Raw genomic sequence first — 12,378 nt, 5'->3', positions numbered from 1 at the left:
ACGGTAGGCTGAGCTTGTATAGTTATGTAAAGTAGCCTATACTCTACACGGTAGGCCTAGCTTGTATAGTTATGTAAAGTAGCCTATACTCTACACGGTAGGCTTAGCTTGTATAGTTATGTAAAGTAGCCTATACTCTACACGGTAGTAAAGTAGCCTATAGTAGCCTATACTCTACACGGTAGGTGATTATGTAAAGTAGCCTATAGTAGCCTATACTCTACACGGTAGGTGATTATGTAAAGTAGCCTATACTCTACACGGTAGGTGATGATGTAAAGTAGCCTATACTCTACACGGTAGGCTTAGGGTTAGGGTATGTAAAGTAAAGTATCCTATACTCTACACGGTAGGTGATGATGTAAAGTAGCCTATACTCTACACGGTAGGCTTAGGGTTAGGGTATGTAAAGTAAAGTATCCTATACTCTACACGGTAGGTGATGATGTAAAGTAGCCTATACTCTACACGGTAGGCTTAGGGTTAGGGTATGTAAAGTAAAGTAGCCTATACTCTACACGGTAGGTGATGATGTAAAGTAGCCTATACTCTACACGGTAGGCTTAGGGTTAGGGTATGTAAAGTAAAGTAGCCTATACTCTACACGGTAGGTGATGATGTAAAGTAGCCTATACTCTACACGGTAGGCTTAGGGTTAGGGTATGTAAAGTAAAGTATCCTATACTCTACACGGTAGGTGATGATGTAAAGTAGCCTATACTCTACACGGTAGGCTTAGGGTTAGGGTATGTAAAGTAAAGTATCCTATACTCTACACGGTAGGTGATGATGTAAAGTAGCCTATACTCTACACGGTAGGCTTAGGGTTAGGGTATGTAAAGTAAAGTAGCCTATACTCTACACGGTAGGTGATGATGTAAAGTAGCCTATACTCTACACGGTAGGCTTAGGGTTAGGGTATGTAAAGTAAAGTAGCCTATACTCTACACGGTAGGTGATTATGTAAAGTATCCTATACTCTACACGGTAGGCTTAGGGTTAGGGTATGTAAAGTAAAGTAGCCTATACTCTACACGGTAGGTGATTATGTAAAGTATCCTATACTCTACACGGTAGGCTTAGCTTGTATAGTTATGTAAAGTAGCCTATACTCTACACGGTAGGCTTAGGGTTAGGGTATGTAATGTAAAGTAAAGTAGCCTATACTCTACACGGTAGGCTTAGCTTGTATAGTTAAAGTATCCTATACTCTACACGGTAGGTGATTATGTAAAGTATCCTATACTCTACACGGTAGGCTGAGCTTGTATAGTTCGATCAGCGAACAAATATACAGAACAAAAACTGTTACTTGATTTTTCTGTCATTATGAAAACACAACTTTTAATTTAATGTACATTTTTAACTCAAGCCGACATGGTGGAAAGCATGAGCAGCAGTACCTTTGGAAAACCTAGTTGCTTTTATTGTGAAAGGAAACGGTCGGCTGGTTGCTCACAGCTGTTTACTGAGTTTAGGAGCCACGCCCCCCCCCCCCCCCCCCCCCCCGTCAGTGGTCACGTGTTTAATCCATGCTCACACCTGAGAAGCTTATTGGTTTTCAACCAGTGGTCCTTGAGGGGTCCCCCCCCCCACTCCCCCCCGGGTCCCCTCCCCCCCCCCTCCCTCCCCCCCCCCCCCCCCCCCGGTCCCCCCCCCAGCTAAATGATGTTGAGTTCAAGATACCCATGTACCTGTCTAGATACTTCCTTAATGTTAACGAAGTCCACACCCACAACACCAGAGGGAGTGCAACGAACCATGTAGGCCTACAACCCAGATTCGGCACAAACGAGTCACTAAATTATTTTCGCTCCTATGCCACCAAAATGTGGAACGCCCTACCAACAGTCATTAAGACATGCGAATCCCTTGACTCCTTCAAAACTCAAGCTCTCAAAGGGCACCTACGGACGGCTGCAATTCAAAACTACAGCGCCGAAACAGCGGTAAAATCTCAACTGCTCAGTAATGGAGTTAAGAGTACAATACTTTAATTTGCCTCCGAGATGCAGTGCAGTGGAAGTATCATAATTTGCGTCCGACATTTTTTAGTCGACTAAATCTACAGTTGATTTAGTCGACTAAAGGGTATTTTGGCAGGGCTTGATGCCATCGTAATTACGGCATCACTTGCTGAAAATAGCAGATCTACAGTGCGATGCATTGTGAGCTTGTAGATCTGCTATTTTCAGCATGCAACCAAGTGTAAAATGACTTATACTGGATCTCTTGTCCACTAGTCCCTAACATTTTAGTCCTAACATTTTATTTGTTGACAAAATTGTCAGTATATTTAGTCTTTGTTTTAGTCATCATTGCTTAGTTTCCATTTAGTTTTCGTCAGCGAAAAAAGGTAGTCGACGAACATTTTTCGTCTTAGTTTTAGTCGACACAAACAAGTGGAAGTATCATAATCTGCCTCTGAGATGCAGTGGAAGTATCATAATCTGCCCCAGAGATGCAGTGGAAGTATCATAATCTGCCTCAGAGATGCAGTGGAAGTATCATAATCTGCCTCAGAGATGCAGTGGAAGTATCATAATCTGCCTCCGAGATGCAGTGGAAGTATCATAATCTGCCTCTGAGATGCAGTGGAAGTATCATAATCTGCCTCAGAGATGCACTGGAAGTATCATAATCTGCCTCAGAGATGCAGTGGAAGTATCATAATCTGCCTCAGAGATGCAGTGGAAGTATCATAATCTGCCTCAGAGATGCAGTGGAAGTATCATAATCTGCCTCAGAGATGCAGTGGAAGTATCATAATCTGCCTCCGAGATGCAGTGGAAGTATCATAATCTGCCTCAGAGATGCAGTGGAAGTATCATAATCTGCCTCAGAGATGCAGTGGAAGTATCATAATCTGCCTCAGAGATGCAGTGGAAGTATCATAATCTGCCTCAGAGATGCAGTGGAAGTACCATAATCTGCCTCAGAGATGCAGTGGAAGTATCATAATCTGCCTCAGAGATGCAGTGGAAGTACCATAATCTGCCTCAGAGATGCAGTGGAAGTATCATAATCTGATTTGCAGTTCTTGACATGTTTGGTTTGAGAACCCGAGCTACGGGAATCAAACCTGTGGCGTTTTGGTTACAACGTACACCAGTATACAGTTTAAACCAGCTGTTTTATTTCATAATGCTCACACCAACACCACTGTAATGGTCCATGACGTTTATTTTCTGCTTTCTGTACAGCAATAACTCTATAAATACAAAGGAATAAACAGAAACAACAAAGAACATTATAGAGACGAATAAAAACAAATAAATGTACAAACATCTCCTCCTGGTTACCAACAACTTAAAAAAGAAAGAATTGGATTTCACCCCACCTGTTAATAATTAAACACCCGGGATAGACTTGACTGAAAACTATTGGCGTGTGTGTGTGTGTGTACGTGTATGTGTGTGTACGTGTGTGTGTACGTGAGTGTGTGTGTACATGTATGTGTGTGTGTGTGTACGTGTGTGTGTGTGTGTACGTGTATATGTGTGTGTGTGTACGTGTATGTGTGTGTGTGTGTACGTGTATGTGTGTGTGTGTGTGTGTGTGTGTACGACTGTACGTGTGTGCGTGTATGTGTGTGTGTGTGTGTGTGTGTGTGTGTGTACGACTGTACGACTGTACGTGTGTGTGTGTGTTTGTGTGTGTGTGTGCAACCTCAAAGGGCTTCACTTTCTTTGTACTGCTGTGATCTTGTAGATCTTGTAGATCTTGTAGATTTGTGAAAATCTCAGGAAAATATACAGTATATTAAACATTTTAAATCTCAAATCTTTGGGCCCAACATTTTATTGTGGGAGGGTCTGCTGTCTGCAGTGATACATTATCCATTTGGGGGTCCTTGACATGGAACCAGTTTGAGAACCATTTGGGGGTCCTTGACATGGAACGAGTTTTAGAACCATTTGGGGGTCCTTGACATGGAACCAGTTTGAGAACCATTTGGGGGTCCTTGACATGGAACCAGTTTGAGAACCATTTGGGGGTCCTTGACATGGAACCAGTTTTAGAACCATTTGGGGGTCCTTGACATGGAACCAGTTTGAGGAGCATTTGGGGGTCCTTGACATGGAACCAGTTTGAGAACCATTTGGGGGTCCTTGACATGGAACCAGTTTGAGAACCATTTGGGGGTCCTTGACATGGAACCAGTTTGAGAACCATTTGGGGGTCCTTGACATGGAACCAGTTTGAGAACCATTTGGGGGTCCTTGACATGGAACCAGTTTGAGAACCATTTGGGGGTCCTTGACATGGAACCAGTTTTAGAACCAACAAATGAATCAAACAATCTATGGATAGACTTGAGTGAAAACTATTCTCTATGTTAAAATGTATCACCACATGACAGAAAAAACACCCACTGTTTAAAAGGCCTATTCAGACTCCCGTTTTAGGTGATAAGGTGACCACCATAAAACTACAACATGACCGCTCAGCCCCATACTTGTCTCTCTGTTTTTACTAACCACCGTTTGGGTGGTCACCTCATCACGTAAAACAGGAGTATGAACAGGCCTTAAGACGACAACACAGACCGGTAGAGGTTCTGACGTATGGGGTCAATAATAGTTGCACTTCGTGCCATTATTTATGTGGCTTAGAGATGCCGATACGGCACACTGACATTTTCAAAATGTGTTTGTTTTGATACTGATGACGAATGTTAATTATCCGATCTGTGTAAATCTACATGCATCATCAATGCAGACGTTATACTTGGTCTGACTATATGCTCTTCTAATGACACATTAGGATCCTGTGGTCTTGCAGTGACATCTACTGGTTTACAAGTGGTACTGCATTATAAGCTCAAAACCATTTCTAGCTCTGTCCAAATGGACTTTCTGTCATCAGCTTAACCCATTCTGGGCAGGAACCCCTGTTGGTGTTTTAGGCATTATGTTATACTTTAGCTATTGAAAAATAGCAGATCTACAAGCTTGTAGGTCTGCTATTTTTGAAAAATCGCAAAAATGTGGTTCAAATCTTTGAATATATATTCTTTCAGAGCGAACATTTATTATTAACTCAAATCTTTGCTTCGGCACTACATATTTTGAGATGGGTGTCGGCAGCCAATTACATATAATTCTAGGGCTCCTTGACATGAAATATTGAGCACCACTGACATAGAAACATAGGTATTTCAGAAAACTGTCATGTTTTAAATTTTGACATCAGGCCAAATGGGTTAAGGGGAGACATTTCAGCACTTGTGTCAGAGGGCATGGATATTATGGATGCATTCATCCTTAATTATGTTGTACTATTTATTTCATTAATAAATCAATTGAAGTCGGGCCTTCTTGTTCTAAAACAGGGGTGGGCAACTGGCGGCCCCCACCTTCACTTAATGCGGCCCGCGTGTTAATATCAGAATACTGATATATTATTGATTTCAGCTGTTTCAGCTTTAATTACTTCATGACTAGAATTAAACGACTAGTACTTAATGACTAGTATTAAACTGTTGTTGTCTTTTTGTGTCCAATGTAGTTATGGACACAAAACAGTTAACATAACTAAATGCATTTAGTTATGCAACATAACTAAATGCATTTAGTTATGCAACATAACTAAATGCATTTCAAATTCAATAAAAAGGTTACTTTAGAGGATTCTAATTCAAAAATAGCAAAAAAATATTCAGGTTTTCAATCACAAATAATAGCAAAAATAGCTGATCTACAAGCTCAAAACTGCGACGCGTTTTGAGCTTGTAGATCAGCTGTTTTTGCTACGACAGTAATATGCACTGTGGCCCCTCTGGAGTGAGTGTGGAAATATATTGGCCCTCGCCATCGTCAAAGTTGCCGACCCCTGATCTAAAACAATAACACCTGAATTGGTTATCGGCCTTAATTGGAAAGTCCATATATATCCATATGTAAATGTATCAGAAGTTGAGACTATTAGCTGTACAGTGTACACCTTCACCAGGAAAACACAAACACACACACAGATGATGTCACGTGACTTCCTGTCACGCTCAGCGGGACAGCAGCAGGGCGTTGATGTCACTTCCTGTCACGCTCAGTGGGACAGGGCGACGCCCAGCGTTCTGACGGTGGCGTTGACGGCGGCGCTGACGACGGCCTGGAGGTCAGGCACGTCTCTGGCCACCCGCTGGAAGGGAGGCACGTTGGGTCCTTCCAGAGTGTCCAGCAGGCCTGAGGAACACACACAACACTTAACACCACGGACGCCGACGCAGGGAAGCTGGAAGTACCTTCGCTAAAAACAACCATTACAACGCACCACACGTCGCAAACTCTTCTCCCTTCTGGCTCCTAAACTATATGAATGCACTTCCTATTGTAATCAGAACTGCAGCCTCACTCCCAATCTTCCCCCGTAGTCTGAAAACCCACCTCTTCAGACTCCATCTTAGCCCGTAGCCCCTCCCCTAGCCTCCACGACCTTACAGGCGTATGCAAAGGCTCAACCTAGCACTTTATGTAGACGTGGCACTCTATAGTGCATAATAGTTTTGTTTTATAGATATTCCACTGGTTCTTAAAACACTTTAACTGCCACCACTGAACTCCAGCGCGGTCCCTTCCCTGCCGGCCGGATGCATGAATCTTTTATTTTGAAAACCCCAAAATTCACACCGGAAGCAAAATGGCCTAAAGCTAATTAGCTTTAGGTGGTAAGTTTAAAAAGCCAGGCTTCTGCACACCTACAGGCGAGGTGCGTAGGAGGACAGCCAGGCTTCTGCACACCTACAGGCGAGGTGCGTAGGAGGACAGCCAGGCTTCTGCACACCTACAGGCGAGGTGCGTAGGAGGACAGCCAGGCGCCTGCACACCTACAGGCGAGGTGCGTAGGAGGACAGCCAGGCTTCTGCACACCTACAGGCGAGGTGTGTAGGAGGACAGCCAGGCTTCTGCACACCTACAGGCGAGGTGTGTAGGAGGACAGCCAGGCTTCTGCACACCTACAGGCGAGGTGCGTAGGAGGACAGCCAGGCGCCTGCACACCTACAGGCGAGGTGTGTAGGAGGACAGCCAGGCGCCTGCACACCTACAGGCGAGGTGCGTAGGAGGACAGCCAGGCTTCTGCACACCTACAGGCGAGGTGTGTAGGAGGACAGCCAGGCTTCTGCACACCTACAGGCGAGGTGTGTAGGAGGACAGCCAGGCTTCTGCACACCTACAGGCGAGGTGCGTAGGAGGACAGCCAGGCGCCTGCACACCTACAGGCGAGGTGCGTAGGAGGACAGCCAGGCGCCTGCACACCTACAGGCGAGGTGCGTAGGAGGACAGCCAGGCTTCTGCACACCTACAGGCGAGGTGCGTAGGAGGACAGCCAGGCTTCTGCACACCTACAGGCGAGGTGCGTAGGAGGACAGCCAGGCGCCTGCACACCTACAGGCGAGGTGTGTAGGAGGACAGCCAGGCGCCTGCACACCTACAGGCGAGGTGTGTAGGAGGACAGCCAGGCTTCTGCACACCTACAGGCGAGGTGTGTAGGAGGACAGCCAGGCTTCTGCACACCTACAGGCGAGGTGTGTAGGAGGACAGCCAGGCTTCTGCACACCTACAGGCGAGGTGCGTAGGAGGACAGCCAGGCGCCTGACGTACTGAAAAAGGAAAGAAAAACTCCCGCCCACCGTCTTCAAATGCAGTAGAAAAGGTCTATCTTTATTACAACATAAAGACAGACTGATGAAGGTCCAATAAGACCAAAACATTGCTGTTCAATGTAATATGCCAGCGACCTGTAGGTGTGCAGAAGCCTGGCTGTCCTCCTACGCACCTCGCCTGTAGGTGTGCAGAAGCCTGGCTTTTTAAACTTACCACCTAAAGCTAATTAGCTTTAGGCCATTTTGCTTCCGGTGTGAATTTTGGGGTTTTCAAAATAAAAGATTCATGCATCCGGCCGGCAGGGAAGGGACCGCGCTGGAGTTCAGTGGTGGCAGTTAAAGTGGAATATCTATAAAACAAAACTATTATGCACTATAGTGTGCCACGTCTACATAAAGTGCTAGGTTGAGCCTTTGCATACGACCCCCCATCTGAAAATATGTTGTTCCAGGAACCTCTCAGAAGCAAAGATTGAGTTAAAAACGTTCTGAAAGAATGTATATTCAAAGATGTGCGGCACATTTTCTAGATTTTTCAAAAATAGCAGACCTACAAGCTCGTATGAGCTTGTAGGTCTGCTATTTTTCAATAGCTAAAGTATAACATAATGCTTAAAACACCAAAAGGGGTTCCCGCCCAGAATGGATTAATACATGTTTCTACTGCATGTGAAGACAGTGTGCAGGAGTTGTTTCCTTTTTCCTTCAGTACGGTTCAGTACGGTTCAGTACGGTTCAGTACGGTTCAGTACGGTTCAGTACGGTTCAGTACGGTTCAGTGCGGTTCAGTACGGTTCAGTACGGTTCAGTACGGTTCAGTACGGTTCAGTACGGTTCAGTACGGTTCAGGTTCAGTACGGTTCAGTACGGTTCAGTACGGTCCAGTACGGTTCAGTACGGTTCAGTATGGTTCAGTACGGTTCAGTACGGTTCAGTACGGTTCAGTATGGTTCAGTACGGTTCAGTACGGTTCAGTACGGTCCAGTACGGTTCAGTACGGTTCAGTACGGTTCAGTACGGTTCAGTACGGTTCAGTACGGTTCAGTACGGTTCAGTACGGTTCAGTACGGTTCAGTACGGTTCAGTACGGTCCTAACTTTACGGGTCATCACACTATCTCTGATGGTAGGTTAGGGTTAGGGAGGGTTAAAATAATACCTGCTACTATGATATGGTAGGTTAGGGAGGGTTAAAATAATACCTTCTACTATGATATGGTAGGTTAGGGAGGGTTAAAATAATACCTGCTACTATGATATGGTAGGTTAGGGAGGGTTAAAATAATACCTGCTACTATGATATGGTAGGTTAGGGTTAGGGAGGGTTAAAATAATACCTGCTACTATGATATGGTAGGTTAGGGTTAGGGAGGGTTAAAATAATACCTCCTACTATGATATGGTAGGTTAGGGTTAGGGAGGGTTAAAATAATACCTGCTACTATGATATGGTAGGTTAGGGTTAGGGAGGGTTAAAATAATACCTGCTACTATGATATGGTAGGTTAGGGTTAGGGAGGGTTAAAATAATACCTGCTACTATGATATGGTAGGTTAGGGTTAGGGAGGGTTAAAATAATACCTGCTACTATGATATGGTAGGTTAGGGAGGGTTAAAATAATACCTGCTACTATGATATGGTAGGTTAGGGTTAGGGAGGGTTAAAATAATACCTCCTACTATGACATGGTAGGTTAGGGTTAGGGAGGGTTAAAATAATACCTTCTACTATGACATGGTAGGTTAGGGTTAGGGAGGGTTAAAATAATACCTTCTACTATGATATGGTAGGTTAGGGTTAGGGAGGGTTAAAATAATACCTCCTACTATGATATGGTAGGTTAGGGTTAGGGAGGGTTAAAATAATACCTCCTACTATGATATGGTAGGTTAGGGTTAGGGAGGGTTAAAATAATACCTGCTACTATGATATGGTAGGTTAGGGTTAGGGAGGGTTAAAATAATACCTCCTACTATGATATGGTAGGTTAGGGTTAGGGAGGGTTAAAATAATACCTTCTACTATGATATGGTAGGTTAGGGTTAGGGAGGGTTAAAATAATACCTTCTACTATGATATGGTAGGTTAGGGTTAGGGAGGGTTAAAATAATATCTCCTACTATGATATGGTAGGTTAGGGTTAGGGAGGGTTAAGATAATACCTTCTACTATGATATGGTAGGTTAGGGTTAGGGAGGGTTAAAATAATACCTGCTACTATGATATGGTAGGTTAGGGAGGGTTAAAATAATACCTGCTACTATGATATGGTAGGTTAGGGTTAGGGAGGGTTAAAATAATACCTGCTACTATGATATGGTAGGTTAGGGTTAGGGAGGGTTAAAATAATACCTCCTACTATGATATGGTAGGTTAGGGTTAGGGAGGGTTAAAATAATACCTGCTACTATGATATGGTAGGTTAGGGTTAGGGAGGGTTAAAATAATACCTGCTACTATGATATGGTAGGTTAGGGTTAGGGAGGGTTAAAATAATACCTGCTACTATGATATGGTAGGTTAGGGTTAGGGAGGGTTAAAATAATACCTGCTACTATGATATGGTAGGTTAGGGAGGGTTAAAATAATACCTGCTACTATGATATGGTAGGTTAGGGTTAGGGAGGGTTAAAATAATACCTCCTACTATGACATGGTAGGTTAGGGTTAGGGAGGGTTAAAATAATACCTTCTACTATGACATGGTAGGTTAGGGTTAGGGAGGGTTAAAATAATACCTTCTACTATGATATGGTAGGTTAGGGTTAGGGAGGGTTAAAATAATACCTCCTACTATGATATGGTAGGTTAGGGTTAGGGAGGGTTAAAATAATACCTCCTACTATGATATGGTAGGTTAGGGTTAGGGAGGGTTAAAATAATACCTGCTACTATGATATGGTAGGTTAGGGTTAGGGAGGGTTAAAATAATACCTCCTACTATGATATGGTAGGTTAGGGTTAGGGAGGGTTAAAATAATACCTTCTACTATGATATGGTAGGTTAGGGTTAGGGAGGGTTAAAATAATACCTTCTACTATGATATGGTAGGTTAGGGTTAGGGAGGGTTAAAATAATATCTCCTACTATGATATGGTAGGTTAGGGTTAGGGAGGGTTAAGATAATACCTTCTACTATGATATGGTAGGTTAGGGTTAGGGAGGGTTAAAATAATACCTGCTACTATGATATGGTAGGTTAGGGAGGGTTAAAATAATACCTGCTACTATGATATGGTAGGTTAGGGTTAGGGAGGGTTAAAATAATACCTGCTACTATGATATGGTAGGTTAGGGTTAGGGAGGGTTAAAATAATACCTGCTACTATGATATGGTAGGTTAGGGTTAGGGAGGGTTAAAATAATACCTGCTACTATGATATGGTAGGTTAGGGTTAGAGAGGGTTAAAATAATACCTGCTACTATGATATGGTAGGTTAGGGTTAGAGAGGGTTAAAATAATACCTTCCACTATCTTGTGGTAGGTATCAGGGTTAAATCAGTACCTTCCACTATCTTATGGTAGGTATCAGGGTTAAATCAGTACCTTCTACTATCTTGTGGTAGGTATCAGGGTTACATCAGTACCTTCTACTATCTTGTGGTAGGTATCAGGGTTACATCAGTACCTTCTACTATCTTGTGGTAGGTATCAGGGTTAAATCAGTACCTTCTACTATCTTGTGGTAGGTATCAGGGTTACATCAGTACCTTCTACTATCTTATGGTAGGTATCAGGGTTACATCAGTACCTTCTACTATCTTGTGGTAGGTATCAGGGTTACATCAGTACCTTCCACTATAATGTGGTAGGTATCAGGGTTACATCAGTACCTTCCACTATAATGTGTTAGGTATCAGGGTTAAATCAGTACCTTCTACTGTGACAGTAGCACATTGTTATGTTATTCTGCTTTGTTTATCCTGTGCATGTTATTTATTTTGAAATTAAATGTAACGTGTGGTGCTGAGTTTGAATATTATTATTATTATCTCCATTCACGAGTAAGGTAATGGGCCTTGTACCTGGGGTGATTGACAGGTGACAGAGATTGATGTCGCCACCCATCCAAGGTTATATGTAGAGGAAGTGACACACAGGGAACAGGGGGACAATTGTAAACAGAGTGTAGGCCTACACAGAGGGGAAGAGGAGCTCCAGGCGCCAGATCACGTCCGATTTGAAGTTAAAGTTTAATCGAGTGCGTCTGCAGCCATTGTGAAGAACTGTCAAACTGTCGGGTCCAATGGGGGAATTAAGCAACTGCTTAATTGTCGTTGCCGTCGGAGCGATCAGTGTTGGGATCTAAAACTGTCGGTGTTTGCTGCTCGGAGGCTACGTACCGGTGAGATCGATCCTGAACTGTTCTTGTGGATTATAAACATTTCGGGGTACCCCATTCTTATTTTCATTTAACCGTTTTGAGCGGAGGAGCGCTGCGTTTCTTTGGAACTGCTATAGACTTGTGCGTGCGCGGCGCTTGATTGGAGAAGAGGACGGACGCGGACTTTATTATTTATTTAACATTGAGCGCGGTTTTGCATAGTTGACTTTGGGGGGGGTTATTGTTCATTGTCTGTAGTTGACGTCGTGACGCAAAGCGTTGCAGAGAGCGTCGGGATTTGTTTGGGGCGTGAGGGGTTTTGAAAGTGTATTATGGTTTGTTGATGAAGTTCGTTTGCCTGTTTATTTCTTTCATAGGGAGAGAGACAGGGACAGACGCACTGTGCCAAGTGCACTGGTTCAACTGAACACCGCTGTTTATGATAAT

The 12,378-nt window shown here is 43.6% G+C and overlaps 1 protein-coding gene across 4 annotated transcripts in view; it reads right to left on the bottom strand.

The window, feature by feature from the left end:
* Positions 1–3,114: 3,114 nt before the first annotated feature.
* yipf3 (Yip1 domain family, member 3) overlaps positions 3,115–12,378 on the bottom strand; it is a 52,419-nt gene continuing 43,155 nt past the window's right edge. For 3 of the 4 annotated variants that reach the window (XM_079512615.1, XM_079512616.1, XM_079512617.1), the window contains one exon: positions 3,115–6,185. In XM_079512615.1, coding sequence (XP_079368741.1) covers positions 6,049–6,185 — 137 coding nt within the window. In that variant the 3' untranslated portion in view covers positions 3,115–6,048. The remainder of the gene's footprint in view (positions 6,186–12,378) is intronic. The other variant, XR_013791000.1, reaches the window with a different exon arrangement.

The sequence above is a fragment of the Electrona antarctica genome (assembly GCF_951216825.1).
Source record: "Electrona antarctica genome assembly, chromosome: 10".
NCBI classification, from domain to species: domain Eukaryota; kingdom Metazoa; phylum Chordata; class Actinopteri; order Myctophiformes; family Myctophidae; genus Electrona; species Electrona antarctica.
The sequence above is the reverse complement of the archived record's forward strand: the minus strand, read 5'-3'. Positions and strand labels throughout refer to the sequence as shown.